Raw genomic sequence first — 16,017 nt, 5'->3', positions numbered from 1 at the left:
CCAATGTATTCAAGGCTACTCCCCACTTTCTATTCTATTAGGCTCAGTGTATCTGACTGATGCACTTGGACTTGAGTTTTGTGCAGGGTGATAGATATGGATCTATTCAAATTTTTTCTGCATGCTGACATCCAGTTAAACCAGCACCATTTGTTGAAGATGCTTTGTATTTCTGGCTTCTTTATCAAAAATCAGGTGTCTAGAGGTATGTGGATTTATTTCTGGCCTTTGATTCATTTCCATTGATCAACCTGTCTGTTTTTATGCCAATACTATGCAGTTTTTATTATTGTAGTTCTGTAGTAGAACTTGAAATCAAGAATGGTGATACCTATGGAAGTTCTTCTATTTTTTGTTTTTTGGTTTTTTTTTTCTTTTTCCACATACACTTGAGTATTGTCCTTTCAAGGTCTGAAAAGAATTGTGTTGGAATTTTGATGAGGATTTTGTTGAAACTGTATGTTGCTTTTGGTGTGATGGACATCTTTACTATGTTAATCCTATCCATGAACATGGGAGATCTCTCCATCTTCTGATACTTCTTCATTTTATTTCTTTCAACTTTTTTTTTTTTTTTTTGGTTTTACAAGACAGGGTTTCTTTATGTAGTTTTGGTGCCTGTCCTGGAACTCACTCTGCAGACCAGGCTGGCCTCAAACTCACAGAGATCTGCCTGCCTCTTTCCCGAGTGCTGGGATTAAAGGTGTGTACCACCACCGTCTGGTTTCTATTTATTTATTTGTTTGTTTATTCCTTCCTTCCTTTCTCTCTCTCTCTCTCTCTCTCTCTCTCTCTCTCTCTCTCTCTCTCTCTCTCTTTCTTTCTTTTTGGAGCTGAGGATTGAACCCCAGGCCTTGCATTTGCTAGGCAAGCGCTCTACCACTGAGCTAAATCCCCAACCCCTTCAATTTCTTTCTTAAAGACTTGAAGTTTTTATCATACAAGTCTTTCACTTGCTTGGTTAGAGTTACGCCAAGATATTTTATATTATTTGTGGCTATTGTGAAGGGTGTTGTTTCCCTGTTGTCTTTCTCAGCCCATTTGTCATTTGTGTATAGGAAGGCTACTGGTTTTGTTGTTGTTGTTGTTGTTGTTGTTGTTGTTAATAAATGTCACTAAAGCTGTTTATAAGGAGTTCCTTGGTAGAATTTTTGGGATCACTTATGTATATTATCATATTATGTGCAAATTTTAAAAAAGGACTTCTTTCTTTCCAATTTGTATTCCCTTGATCTCCTTTAGTTGTCTTATTGCTCTGGCTAGAACTTTGAGTACTGTATTGAATAGGTATGGAGAGAGTGAACAGCCTTGTCTTGTTTCTGATTTTAGTGGAATTGCTTTACATTTCTCTCCATTAAATTTGATGTTGGCCATATGCTCACTGTAAATTGCCTTTATTATGCTTAGGTATTTGATCCTTAATCTTTCCAAGACCTTTTTTTTTTTATCATGAAGAGGTGTTGGATTTTGTCAAAGGCTGATTTGGCATCTAATGAGATGATCATGTGGGTTTTTTTTTCTTTTTTCTTTTCTTTTCTTTTTTTCTTTTTGTTTTTGTTTTTCAAGACAGGGTTTCTCTGTGTAGTTTTGTGCCTTTCCTGGATCTTGCTCTGTAGGCCAGGCTAGCCTCGAACTCACAAAAGATCTGCCTGCCTCTGCCTCCCAAGTGCTGGGATTAAAGGCATGCGCCACCACCACCCAGCAGGTTTTGTTTTGTTTTTTTTTTCTTTTAGTGTGTTTATATGGTGGATTACGTTGGCTGATTTTTATATGTTGAACCATCCCAGCATCTCTAGGATGAAGCCTACTTGATCATAGTGGATGATCTTTTTGATGTGTTCTTGGATTTTTCAAGTATTTTTTGAGTAATTTTGCATTTATATTCATGAGGGAAATTGGTCTGTAATTCCTTATTTGTTGAATCTTTCTGTGGTTTAGCTATGAGGGTGACACTAGCCTCATAAAATGAATTTGGCAATGTTCCTCTGTTTATATTTGTGGAATAATTTAGGGACTATTGGCATTATGCCTTCTTTGAAATTCTGGTAGAATTCTGTGCTAAAACTGTCTGGCCCTGGGCTCTTTTTGGTTGAGAGACTTTTAATGACTACTTCTATTTACTTGGGGGTTATAGATATTTTTAAATTGTTTATATGATCTTGATTTAACTTTAGTAGATAGTATCTATTGAGATAACTAACCATTTCTTCTAGATTTCCCAATTTTGTGGAGTACAGGTTTTTGAAGTATGGCTTAATAATTCTTGGGATTTTCTTGGTGTCTGTTGTTATGTCTCCCTTTTTATGTCTAATTTTGTTAATTTGGATATTCTCCCTCTGCCTTTTACGTAGCTTAGATAACGGTTTGTCTTGTTGATTTTCTAAAAAAAATAAAAATAAAAATAAATAAATAAATAAACCTCTTTGTTTCGTTGATTCTTTGTATTGTTCTCATTTTCATTTTATTGATTTCAGCCCTCAGTTTGATTATTTCCTGTCATCTACTCCTCTTAGGTGAGCTTGCTTTTGTTGTTGTGTGCTATTAAGTCACTAATGTGAGATCTCTCCAATTTCTTTATGCAAGTACTTAGTGCTATGAACTCTTATCACTGCTTTCACAGTATTCCATTTGTTTGGGTATATTGTGCATTTATTTTCATTGAATTCTAGGAAGTCTTTAATCTCCTTCATATTTCTGCCTTGACCCAGTAGTCATTCAGTAGGAAGTTGTTCAGTTTCCATAAGTTTGTAGGCTTCCTGTTATTTGTGTTGTTGAAATCCAGCTTTAATCCATGGTGGTCTAATAGGATGCAGGGGGTTATTACAATTTTCTTCTATTTGTTCAGACTTGCCTTGTGACTGAGTATGTGATTAGTTTTGAAGAATGTTCCATGAGGTGCTGAGAAGATGTGTTCTTTTGTTTTGGGTGAAATGTTCTGTAGATATCTGCTAGGTCCCTTTGGTTCATAACATCTATTAACTCCAGTATTTCTCTATTTAGTTTTGTCTGGATGACCTGTCCACAGGTGAGAGTAGGGTACTGAAGTCTCCTGCTGTCGATGTGTGAGGGTAGATGTGTGATTTAAGCTTTAGTAATGTTTCCTTTACAAATATGGGTACCTTTGCATTTGGGGCATAGATGTTAAGAATTGAAAGATCATCTTTGTGGATTTTTCCTTTAATGAATATGAAGTGTCTTCCCCTGTCTCTTTTAATTAATTTTGGTTTAAAGTCTATTTTGTTAGATATTAGAATAGCTATGGCAGCTTGTTTCTTAGGTCTAATTTTCTTGGAAAATACTTTTTCTATCACTCTAAGTTAATATCTATCTTTGATGTTGAGGTGTGTTTCTTGTGTGCAGCAGAAGAATGGATCCTATTTTTGCATCCATTCTGTTAGCTTGTGTCTTTTTATTGGGAAATTGAGTCCAGTGATATTGAAAGATATCAATGATCAATGATTGTTAAATCCTGTTATTTTGGTGTGTGTGTGTGTTTCCCTTCTTTGGGTTATGCTGGTGTGCCATTATTTATTTCCTATGTTCTTATGGGTATAGTTAACCTCCTGCTTTGGAGCTTTCCTTCTAGTACCTTCTGTAGGACCAGATTTGTGGATAGATATTGTTTAAATTTGACTTTATCATAGACTATCTTGTTTTCTCATTCTGTGATGATTAAAAGTTTTGCTGGGTGTAGCAATCTGGGCTGATATCCATGGTTACTTAGAGTCTACAGGACATCTGTACAGGCCCTTTTGGCTTTTAGAGTCTCCATTTAGAAGCCAGGTATAATTCTGATTTGTCTGCCTTTATATGTTACTTGGCCTTTTTCCTTTGCAGCTTTTGATTATCATGTGGCAAAGAGACTTTCTTTTCTGGTCCAGTCTATTTGGTGTCCTACATGCTTCCTGTACCTTTATAGACATGTCCTTCTTTAGGTTAGGAAAATTTTTCTTGTATGATTTTGTTGAATATATTTTCTGGGCTTTTGAGCTGAGATTCATCTCCTTCTATTTCTGTGATAAATATGTAATGTCCATCCTGATCTCTTTAGATTGATTTTAGTTTGAAGTCTATTTTGTTAGATATTAGGATAGCTACAGCAGCTTGCTTCTTAGGTCCATTTGATAGGGAAGCCTTTTCCCAGCCCTTTACTCTGAGGTAGTGTCTTGTCTTTGAAGTTAAGGTGTGTTTCTTGTATGCAGTAGAGGATGGATCCTGGTTTTTTTTTTTTTTTTTTTTTTTTTTTTTTTTTATCCATTCTGTTAGTCTGTGTCTTTTTATAGGTGAGTTGAGACCACTAATATTGATGGATATTAATGACCAGTGATTGTTAATTCCTGTTAGTGTGTGTGTGTGTGTGTGTGTGTGTGTGTGTGTGTGTGTGTGGTATTGTTGCATTTTCCTTTTTTTGGTGCTTGTTGGTGTGGGATTATTTATTGCCTGAGTTTTCATGGGTGTGTTTAGCTTCTTTAGGTTGGATTTTTCTTTCTAGTGCTTTCTGTAGGGCTGGATTTGTGGATAGGTATTGTTTAAATCTGGTTTTATCATGGAATATTTTGTTTACTCAGTCTATGGTGGTTGAGAGTTTTGCTGGGTATAATAGTCTTGGTTGGTATCCATGGTCTCTTAGTGTCTACATAACATTTGTCCAGGACCTTCTAGCTTTCACAGTCTCTATTGAGAAGTCTGGTGTTATTCTGATGGGTTTGCCTTTATATGTTACTTAGTCTTTTTCCTTTGCAGCTCTTAATATTTTTTCTTTGTTCTGTATGTTTAGTGTTTTGATTATTATTTGGTGAGGGGACTTTTTTTTGGATCCAGCCTATTCGGTGTTCTGTAAGCTTCTTGTATCTTCATAGGTATTTCTTTCTTTAGGTTTAGGAAAGTTTTCTTCTATGATTTTGTTGAATATATTTTCTGTGCCTTTGAATTGGTATTCTTCTCCTTCTTCTATCCCTATTATTCTTAGGTTTGGTCTTTTCATGGTGTCCCAAATTTTTTGAATGTTTTGTGTTACAACTTTTTTTTGTCTTTAATGTTTTCTTTGACTGACAAATGTATTTTCTCTATTGTGTCTTCAATGTCAGAGATTCTCTGTTCCATCTCTTGCATTCGGTTGGTTATGCTTGTTTCTGTAGTTCCTGTTCATTTAGTCAGGATTTCTATTTCCAGCATTCCCTCAGTTTGTGTTTTCTTTATTGTGTCAGTTTCAATTTTCAAATCTTGAACTGTTTCCTTCATCTGTTTAATTACTTTTTCTTGGCTTTCTATGATTTCTTCCAATTTTTTGTTTGTTTGTTTTTTCTTCCATTTCTTTAGGGGAATTTTTATCGCTTCTCGGCCTTTTGGCTAAGATCAAGTGTAGTATCTGTTCTTATCAGTTTAAGGGAATTTTTAATTTCCTCTTTAAGGGAGTTTTTCATTTCCTCTTTAAGGCCCTCTATCATCTTCTTAAACTCATTTTTAGGATTGATTTCTTCTGTTTCTTCTGCCGTGGTATGTTCAGGTCTTGCAGGTGTACAATCACTAAGTTCTGATGTCATATAGGTATTTATATCGTTGCCTGTATTTTTGCACTGGTGTCTTCTCATCTCTTTCTCTGCTCAGTGTAGGCGGTGTCTGTGTCTGAAGGTGCCTCTCTTGTTCTAATTGTTAGTCTTGGTCCACTAGGAGTTCTTGGTTAAATCGGTGCTGCTGGGCTCTGTTTGTTCGGAAGCAGCTTAGTCCAATGGGAGCAGGGAAAGGTAGCTGTCTGGTCCCTGGGACTCCAATGGGTAGGGCCTAGGGGCTACAGACCTGATCTGCCGGGCCAGAGATGGGGGCTTACCTGTTTCCACTTGGTGTAGGGTAGGCTTATGATTCTGGTGATCTGGTTCAGTGGTTGGGCAGCATCTTCTTTTGTGTTCTCAGGTCATGTTTTGCTCCTTTGTCAACTCCTCAGCTGATCTTGTTTCCTCAGACTGCAGACTGTAGGATTCTGAACCCTCTCCTGAATGGATCTCAGCTGAGCAGGTTGTTTAGTAGGGTAATCTCAGCAACACCTCCATGTTGTTGGGTTTCACAGAATCAACAGCTAGGCCCTGGATTGGCCTCAGACAGAGTGTTCAGAAAATCTGTTCTGGTCACATCCCATGGAGATGGCTCCTTCCCCGGGTGCTGGGGTTAAAGGTGCCTCTGTTCCAAGCTCTTAATCTCCTTGTTTACACTAACTCCTCAGTGGGTAAAAGCTCAGTTTCTGGTCTTTATTACAACCTCGTCTCTACCACTGCCGCTGCCACTCGGTCTGCCTCTCATCTCCTTCTATTCCTATTATTCTTAGGTTTGGCCTTTTCATAGTTTCCCAGATTTCCTGGATGTTTTGTGTCAGGAGTTTTTAGATTTAACATTTTCTCTGACCAATGAATCTATTTCTTCTATCCTATCTCCAATGCCTGAGATTCTCTCTTTCAGCTCTTGTATTCTGTTGGTGATGCTTGCATCTGTAGTTCCTGCTTGATTACCTATATTTTCCATTTCTAGAATTCCCTCAGTTTGTGTTTTCTTTGTTGCTTCTATTTCCATTTTCAAGTCTTGAACAGTTTTATTAGTTTCCTTAATCTGTTTGTTGGGTTTTTCTTTGCTTTCTTTAAAGGATTTATTCATTTCTTCCTATTTTTTGGTTGTGTTTTCCTGGATTATCCATTTCCCCTTTAAGACCTCTATCATCTTCATCAAGTTTTATTTTATGGTCATTTCCTTGTGCTTCAGCTATGTAGGAACATTCAGGGCTTGCTGTAGTAGGACAGCTGGGCCCTGGTGGTGACACATTGCTTGGTTGTTGTTGATGATGTTTCTACACTAGCATCTAGGAATCTGGGTTTGGGATGATTATAAGTCTAGGTGCCAATTTCTGAGTTTGTCTGTGTTGGATGGGTGTTTTGTTCCTTGTTTTCTGTTTCCTTTCTGGTCTTCTGGCCGGAGTGGCCTGTGGTTAAGTAGAGGGTCTCCACCAAAGTTGGAGTTTGGGCTTCTGATGGCCAGTGTAGCCTCTGATTGAGCAGGAGGGGGTTCTACTCAAGCTGGGAGCTGGAGGTCTGGCTGCCGGCATGTGCCCTCTGCTGGAGTTGGGGGCTAGGATGTGGTGACAAAGAGAGGAGAGCAGTTGGGTGTTGGCTGGGCAAGCACTGGCAGGGGGTGGGGAAGGCTGGATGAGCACTGGAGTGGCCTGGGTGAGCACAGGGGGGGGGGGGGGGGCCTGGGAGAGCACGGGAAGAATGTCTGCAGGTGGAGGGCTGACCTGGGGTTCTAGCATTAGGCATGTCCTCTGGTGGAGCAGGGAGCTTCCTCAGGAGTTGTGGGAGAGATGCACTGAGAGAGTGAGGGCGGTCTACAGGCAGAGGGCTGACCTGGGGTTCTGTCTAAGTGCTGTTTTGTTTGTTTTTAAATATAGAAAATTTCAGAGAAAGATGAGAGCTGAGCTCAGTGAACACCATGCGTGAACCCTGCAGCTTCCTCCATCAGCACTAACACCATAACTCTTGTTCTGGCCATACACTCCCGCCCACTCCCTCTGCTTCTGATTGTTTCAAAGCAGATTCTGGAATCACGTGATTTCATCTAGAAATAGTTCAGTATATACCTCTAAGATCACACTCACGTGAAAGCCCAACACTATTGTCACGTTCAAATACAGTGTTATTGAACTATTACCAAACATAGCCAACCTTCACATTTCCCAGTTAGCCATGGATGCTCACTGTTTGGGTCGCTTTCCCAGCGAGCCCATTTCCTTCAGTGTCTTTGAGGTCTTGGTTCCTCTCCATCTTCAGCTAATATTTTTCCTTACAACCTTTGGTGCAGATAGGGCCATGTATTCAGCATTTTTGTTGGTTTAAGTTTTTTATCCTATGAATCTAAATCATTTCCTCATTTTAATAACTGAAAACAAGTTAAGTTTGAGAACTTAACTATTTTGAGAACTAAGCATGCATCTTTTGGGAAGGCATCCCTGAAATTCCACCTATTGTCAAAGCAAGAGCACCTCCCCTCAGCTCAACACCATATATTTATTTGCTAAACATTTCAAATCCATCTTTTCTTTTTCTTTCTTTCTTTCTTTTTTTTTTTGAGACAGGGTTTCTCTGTGTAGCTTTGCGCCTTTCCTGGAACTCGCTCTGCAGACCAGGCTGGCCTCGAACTCACAGAGATCTGCCTGCCTCTGCCTCCCGAGCGCTGGGATTAAATGTGTGCGCCACCACCGGCCGGCTGCATCTTCTCTCTTCTTGTCAGTCTCATGATCACCCTGGAAGGGCTGGCATGCATATTTATTTCACATGTGAGAAAGTATGGGAAGGTTAAAAGGAACATGTCTGAACATGGGTCATATGAACCCATTTTCCTGGAACAATACTAGTGGGACACTCTGACCTTCTTTATATCACACAGCATGTACTGTGTGCCTCTGGCCAAAATATTCTGAGGAAGCAAAGAGAGTGAGAAGGTTATGACCCCTAAGTAAAGAACTTAAACTCCAATCAGGTACATACCATGGGGGGCAGGGGAGGGAGTGGATACATGGTTCAGGGAATTAAACATCTGGAGGCAAATGATCATATAAGAGTAGCATAGTATGACCAGACAGCCTGTGCTGAGAGACAGCCAGGGCAGCACCAGGGGGGCACAGAAGAGAAAGTGGGTGTAAACAGCATAAAAAATGGGGGTGGAAGGGAAGAAATGTTTAGCTTGCTTCCTGCCCTGCTTCCTTGTGAGGTCACAGTAACCCAGAGAGCACACCTCTGCAATTTTGGGTGAATGTAACTGTGTCGGTGGACACTTAAACCTTAGTCCCAATCCTTCCCAGATCTTCCTTGTTTACTTCATCTCCCTGCAGCTATTAAGGTATCTCCAAGCAGCATATTGACATTTGCTCCAAACTCCAAAACTTTTGAGACTTTACTTATGTTATAAGTGAAAAGGTTCACATCTGACCTCATGTGTTAGATTGCAATCAAAATGAGTTGCATTAAAAATATTACCTAAAATTTCCTGAAGGCTATGCATATAAGGTATATGAGAAATATAATACAATATTGCATTTAGACTTAGGTAGCATCCACCCAAATATCTGATTTTATATATATATATATAAAATACTCCCTAATGCAAAAATACCCCAAATCTGAAATGTTCCTGGTTCTTAGCATTTGGGATAAAGGGTGATTCAGAAAGTTCAATATCTTGAATGTCCTGTGGCCTCTGCAGCAGCAACTGCTTCATGACATTATTACCAAGGACAGAGTAATTATGATTAAATGCATACACAGCAGTATCTGCTGCCTAAGGAATGTCATATGTAAATGTTCATTGATAAATGAAAATAAAGAGAAATAATTTATCAAGTGCTTTCTGCATTCTGAGACCTATCGATTGCCATAGCCGTTGATATTAATCCTTACGATCACCCTAGGAGAAATCATTACAGTTTCCATCTTACAGATAAGGTGACTGATCCAGGAGGAAAATACCCTCTTTGGCATCCCAGGAGTGGTAGTGCACACCAAGATCCCAACATGCCTAACTCTGCTCTATTCTGTGTAGAGTGGTGGTGAAGGTCTCGCTGTAATTTTGGTGCCTCTGCCCACCCAGCTGCTGGACACGAGTTTTTAAGTCATGCCCAGGTGACATTGAAAGATATGCATGCTTAGGGAATCTCACTTCTGACCTGGAGCTCGTGTGCCATAGAATCACTGATCAGAAGAGTCCAAAAGCCAGGCAGCCTCATTCTTCTCCTTGGCTTCACCCCTTCCCTAAGGAAGTCATCTACTGTGCCTCAGAGGGTTAGCTGGCTCTAATGGCCTGTGCCCCAATGCTGCCCAGATCTAAGCTAAACACAGGAGTAGCAGAACATCAGCCATGCTGATTCCTGGAGGACACCTCAGGCCTAACCTGTGTGTTTCTTGCAGTCATGTTTCGTCTCTATGATTCCGATGAAAATGGACTCCTGGACCAAGTGGTAAGTTTTCACTTTCAATGAAGCCCTGGGATCTGAGGGAGAGTAGGGAGAGCAAGGTACAGTGAGGAAAGCATCCAAACGCCCAGTTCCATCCCTACAGGAATTTCAGGTCTCGCTAAGGGATACAGATCATGAGCAAAGTCCCTACCTGCTGCTTCCAAAGAGTCCAATTTTCCTTCTTCTGGACCTAGAAGCCTGGAACCACACAGTCTCAGGATAGCGAGATATTTTCATATTTTCATCAAATGTAACTTCCCTGTCCACAGACTTCCCTTGAAATTTCCTGCTGGGACCCAGGGTCAAGAGGAGGGGATCCGAGAAGCAACAGGCCCTGGCAAGAGGAAAAGAGGAAGTTACTGGCGAGCTTCCTATCTACCCAAGCTTAGGAGCTTAGGAGCCCGGTTCTGTCTGTTCAGAACCCTGTACCCTCACTTCACCCCTTCAGGAAGAGACAAGAACAGGTCAGTGAGAGGAAGGCCAGAGAGAGAAAAGTCCAAGAAAGAAAGAGGCCCTGGATTCAAGCCTTGTGGTCATGACTGACTGCCAGAGATTACAAACAGTAAGGCTCTGAGTTTGAAGTGTGTATGGCTGACTAAAACCAGAAAAAGAAAGGAAGAAAAAGAGAGAGGGAGGGAAGGACAGAGAGAAAAAAGGAAAGAGGGGCAGAGGGACAGAGAAAGTAAGTCCACTAGGCCAATGAACCAACTCTCTCTACTCTGGTACCTTCGTGGTAACAATGGCAACCTTGCATGTAACAGGAGCATTGCAGGAGGTAACTGGTTCAATCCAGATGTATTTTAAAGATAATGCTGGTGGACAGAAACTAGTCTCAAGAGTCCTCTGACTCAACTTCACCCCTGGAATCCCTGGCTGGTGAGCTCCCAGCTCCTTTGTGAACACTCTTGATGACCAAGAGGCCACCCCTCCACATGGACAGGGCTTCCTGCCTGCATGCCAGGCATGTGTTTGCTGGACAACACACAAATAAGCTGGTATGCCCTCCTTCCCCAACCCAGGAGGGACTCAAAATAGACTACCCTTCATATTGTCCCTTCCCTGCATCCCTCAGCTTCCAGCTGCCCTCTGCTGCTAACCAGGGCAAGGGAAATACAAGCTACACAATGACCTTGAATATCTCAAAGTGCTATCACCCATTACACAAAACCAAAGGGTCCCCGTTCTGCATTGTTCCTCATTAGCTGTTTTAAATACCCACATTGGACAAGCTCCAGGTTTTCAACACCATTATTAAAATGTGGCATACAATAGAACCTGCCCATCCATCGCTTTATGTCTACAAATGTGACCTGGCCAGAGTAGATGGGGACCTACTTCTTCCTGAAGCTAGACCACTCTGCTTCTATTTGCACAGTCCACAATGAGTCGAATTCTCAGTTCCTACGTCACATTTATCTCCTAGACTCCTGCACCCCAGGAGACTCACACACTCTTCCATTGAAACGTTCTACCCACTCCGCTGCACCCACTCACTGCCTCATCCTGTGGTTTTGCTGTGGGTTACTGCCTCCCTTTGAGTAAAGGACCATTTAAGAGACTGAAGAAAAGGATCACAAGTTCATGCCCAGCATGAGATAGAAGAGGAAAAGAATGGGGGAGGGGAGAGGCAGAGACAGAGAGACATACAGAGAGAATACGGACCTGTGTCAGGCCTGCAAAGATCACTCAGGAGTTAAGGGTGAATACTGCTCTTACAGAGGACCCAAGTTCAGTTCCTAGCACTCATGTTGGGCAGCTTACAATCACCTGTAACTCCAGGGGATCTGATGTTCTTTTCTGGCCTCTCCAGGAACCTGTACTACACATGCATAACACACACACACACACACACACACACACACAATTAAAGATAAAATGTGTCTTAAAAAGCAAATAGCAAGCCAGGCGTGGTGGCACATGCCTTTAATCCCAGCACTCGGAAGGCAGAGGCAGGTGGATCTCTGTGAGTTCGAAGCCAGCCTGGTCTACAGAGTGAGTTCCAGGAAAGGCTCCAAAGCTATATAGAGAAACCCTGTCTCAAAAAAATATCAAAAAAAAAAAAAAAAAAAAGTTGACGCTTGGCTTGCTTGGCTTAACCTTAAATTCTACATAATGGAAATAACACTTTCCAATTCGCCCACACAATCTCCTAGAACAATATAACTATGAACATCTTAAGTAGTATCCATACATAAGATGCTAACTGACACCAAACATTTCCCCAGCACAATGTTTCCATGGGTCCCTCTATGTACTGACTCACCAGCATCTGGCACATTGGTAGCATTTTAGGTAGAGACAGGCCTTGGTGCCAAAGGGGTAATCCATCAGGCAAATCAGCCCTTCACAACTTCCTGTTTGCCAAATTCTAGGCTCAGGGTTGACTCTAACACAAAGGAAAGAGGAGATACTGAAATAAATCTAAATCGCAGTGCTTGAGCCAAGACAACACAGGACATGAACCTAACTCCAAAGGCAGACAGACCGTTTCCTTAGCCTGGGAACGGAGAGCAAATTATAAGAATGGTAAAGAGAGGCCTGTCTTCAACTGCATTTTCGGATGTTACAGAAAAAAAGGAAGGAAGGGAGGAAGGTGGGAGGGAGGGAGTGGGGAAGGAGGGAGGGAGGAGGAAGGAAGGAAAAGAAAGAAAAGAAGCTTCAAGATTCCCTGTGGTTTTCAGGTCAAAGGACAGAACAGTGGGAGGAGGGAGAGGCTCTCCCTTTGATGTTTTTCTCTCCTGCTATTTCTAGGAAATGGATCAGATTGTGAACCAAATGCTACATGTTGCTCAGTATCTGGAGTGGGATCCCACGGAGCTCAGGCCTGTGAGTTTCTACAAACACAGTTCACTCCAGGGAGAGCGGGGTACACCTGGGGTGTGGGTGTAATGGAAGGATGCTTGCTCTTGTGTGCTCCCAGACCATCTCCCCAGCTGCTTCTTTGGAGCCTTACACTTTGACCTCCCAATTCTCCAACAGGAAAGATGCTTAGGACAGCAGGAGGAAGTCTAGACACGGTAGAAACGCAGTTCCCCCAACCTTCCCACCAGAGACAGTTTTATGACAGGAATTCATAGAAGAGAGGGGTTAGAGCCTGAAACAGCTTGGGACAAAGTTGTCCATCATCTGTTGTTCTTGTTAACTGCCCTGGCAGGTGCTATGTACCAGGTATCAGATTAAATACTTTGTGTGCATTTCCATGAACACAGCGGTATTATTTCCATTTTAAGATGAGCAACCCAAGAGCACAGAGAGCCAGAGTGAGTCACCTAAGGTCGGGGCAGGGCAGAGCTGGCCTTAGAACCCCCGGTGTCCCCGATGCTTGGTCCCTTTGCCTCTTCACTCACTCTGAATAAGAAGGGAAATGGGTAGAAAAGAAAACATAGCACAGGACCAATGAGAAAACAGAGAGCAAAGGCATCCAGAAAAGGATGGAAATGAACTGTTGTTCTCTGGATCCCACAGATATTGAAGGAGATGGTGCAAGGGATGGACCACGACAAGGATGGCCTTGTGTCTCTGCAGGAGTGGGTCCATGTGGGGATGACCACCATCCCACTGCTGGTCCTCCTGGGAATGGAGGACTCTGTAAGTCAGTAAACTCAATAGCTCTTGATTCCACATTGTTGCTAGTGTCTGTTCCAGACTTCCTGATGGGCAAGCAGTACGCTCCAGGATGGCTCCAGGGTGCTCTATATTTTCATCCCTTTCACTTGTTCATGCCCAAAATATACCCTCTGATGCACTGTTATTAAGGGGAAATTTTTTTGTTGTGTGCACTGTAAGGGAGAGTGTTTGTCTGCAAGACACATACTCAACCATGCTAAGTGCAAAGGAAACTTCAAGGTGAATCTCATTTTCTCATCAAGTTAGGTTTTAAGGTGTTAGGACAGGGACCAGTAAGATGGCTCTGCACATAAAAGCACTTGCCACCAAGCCTGATAACCTGAGTTCGACACCCAGAACCCATGTGGTGAAAGAAAAGAATGAACTTCCTAGTCATCTGACCTCCACATGCCATGACACAAGCACTCAGCCCTCTGCCAATAAGTAAGTGTACCTTAAAACTAAAAGAATTGGCGAAGGAAGGAAGAGAATGGGGGAATAGTGATCTGCTGCAGGGGCTTTCGTGCGTGGACTCTGGTTAAGCAATCAAAACAGATAAGGTGGGTCTTTTTACCACAATTTGTACAGATGGAAAACCAAAGTTCTGAGCAGACGAGGAGCTGGGTTTTGTCCCTGTCTCCAAATCCCCCACACTTTCCAACACCTACCCCTTAGTCAGAGTGGCGAGCAGAAACCTTGGAGGGGATTTGGCTTATCCCTAAAGGATAGGAAAGATTTTGAGACCTTACTGGGTTTTCTGTTTCACAGGGGTGTGTGTGTGTGTGTGTGTGTGTGTGTGTGTGAACTGAACCAAAGGCCTCACACATGCTAGGTGAGCGCTCTGCCACTGGTCTACACTGCTATTCTTTTTGACTTTTTATTTTCAGTCCAAGTCTCACTCAGTTGCACAGGCTGGCCTCAGACCTGCTCTGTAGCCCAGGCAGGTCTTGGTGCTTGAACTTGTGATTCTCCTGATTCAGTGTCCAGAGTAGCTGGGTTTACAGACCGCATACCAGGCCTGGCTTGATAACTACGTAATATGACTATCCCTTTCATTCTACAAATGGAGGTCCAGCACGGTAAAGGACTGGCCAAAGGCACACACCTAAGCAGAGGCCCAGCTGCCACACTCAGTGACATTGGGACCTTTGTGCAGTGACCTCTTGCTGAGGGGATTCACATGCAAGAACCCACATAAGCTCAGAGAAGCCAAGTAGGTTGTTGCCAATGCTCCCTTGGCACCGGATCAAAAGGGCAGCTCTGCTTGGTTGCTGTCCTGACACACTGTTGTTGGCTTAGTTTGTTCTCATTTGGGGGAATGAAACTAAGACCTTTCAAGCACAAGGAACCAATTTCCGTTCTCCCTACACTGAGTGTGCTAATGTTCAAAGCACCACCAGCATCTTGTATGGAAAGAGTCCACATTTCTGGAGGCAGCAGGTAAAACCTGTGTATTTATTCAGCATCCTTTCCAGTGTCCCCTTCAAACACCAAATCAGTCATGAATAGAACTAGAATTCACATCACAAAATGTGGGGAACAGAAAATAAATGTAAATTTCATTGATATTAATCAAAATCCTTAAAAATCTGTTTTAAGTATGTGCTGAATAAATTTTCAAATGAGTAATATCCGGGCCTCTAGAGAAAGCCCCATCAACGTCTTGAATGGCTTTCTCGCTGTTTTCACTCACACATATCACCTCTGAGATTGCTGGGACTCTCCATAGAGAGCATGCACAGTCTGTCTCCTGGTCACATCGTGGCAATGGGGCAAAAACCTGACCAGAAATGAACGAGCCACACGATGGCGCTATAGCCCAAGCAAAAGTTTTCTTTGAGGCCCTCAGTTCATTTGCCTCTTGGAGCCTCTTGGTTTGTTGTGGGTGTGGGATTAGGGCTACATGACTTAGACAATAGAGGTGTTTCCAGATAAAACGATGGTCCTTTAGCTGGTGAATAAGCAGATCTGCTGACAGGGTGCCAAGTTTCCTTCCACGCAGGAAAATCCTTGTAGAAGGTGGTGGAGAAAAGTGCATATTGACTACTGACTGTCACTCATTCTTCCTGTGGCACTGGTCTAGTGACAGAAGTCCTGAGTCTGTTTTTTGGTTTGTTTGTTTGCTTTTTAATCTGTATACTAGAAATAAACTTACTACTATTCCACTACATTTGTATCCCACAGTATTTGGTACCGATTAGGATTTGAGAGTGGACTGGAATTACATTTATTATTATCATTATCATCATCATCATCATCATCATAAGTCCTTGGGGCAGACATCTGCCAAAAGAATGAGTAAATTGGTCTTTTTTGTGAGTTGCTGCCCACCTGCAAATCTTCACACTTAAGTGGAGACCCTTGAATAAAGAGATCTTAACTCCGGACAACTCAGGTCTCCAAGAGGGTTTTCAAGCAGAAAG

The 16,017-nt window shown here is 42.1% G+C and overlaps 1 protein-coding gene and 1 pseudogene across 6 annotated transcripts in view; both read left to right on the top strand.

Annotated features, from left to right (window-relative positions):
- Dgkg (diacylglycerol kinase gamma) overlaps positions 1-16,017 on the top strand; it is a 200,951-nt gene that overhangs the window by 74,761 nt on the left and 110,173 nt on the right. For all 6 annotated transcript variants that reach the window (XM_036203478.1, XM_036203477.1, XM_036203475.1 and 3 more), the window contains 3 exons: positions 9,942-9,991; positions 12,740-12,814; positions 13,454-13,576. In XM_036203478.1, coding sequence (XP_036059371.1) covers positions 9,942-9,991; positions 12,740-12,814; positions 13,454-13,576 — 248 coding nt within the window. The remainder of the gene's footprint in view (positions 1-9,941; positions 9,992-12,739; positions 12,815-13,453; positions 13,577-16,017) is intronic.
- Positions 5,330-5,449, top strand: LOC118594353 (annotated as a pseudogene).

This window comes from Onychomys torridus, chromosome 12 (genome assembly GCF_903995425.1).
Source record: "Onychomys torridus chromosome 12, mOncTor1.1, whole genome shotgun sequence".
In the NCBI taxonomy this organism is placed as follows: domain Eukaryota; kingdom Metazoa; phylum Chordata; class Mammalia; order Rodentia; family Cricetidae; genus Onychomys; species Onychomys torridus.
This window is presented reverse-complemented; position numbering and strand designations above follow the sequence as displayed.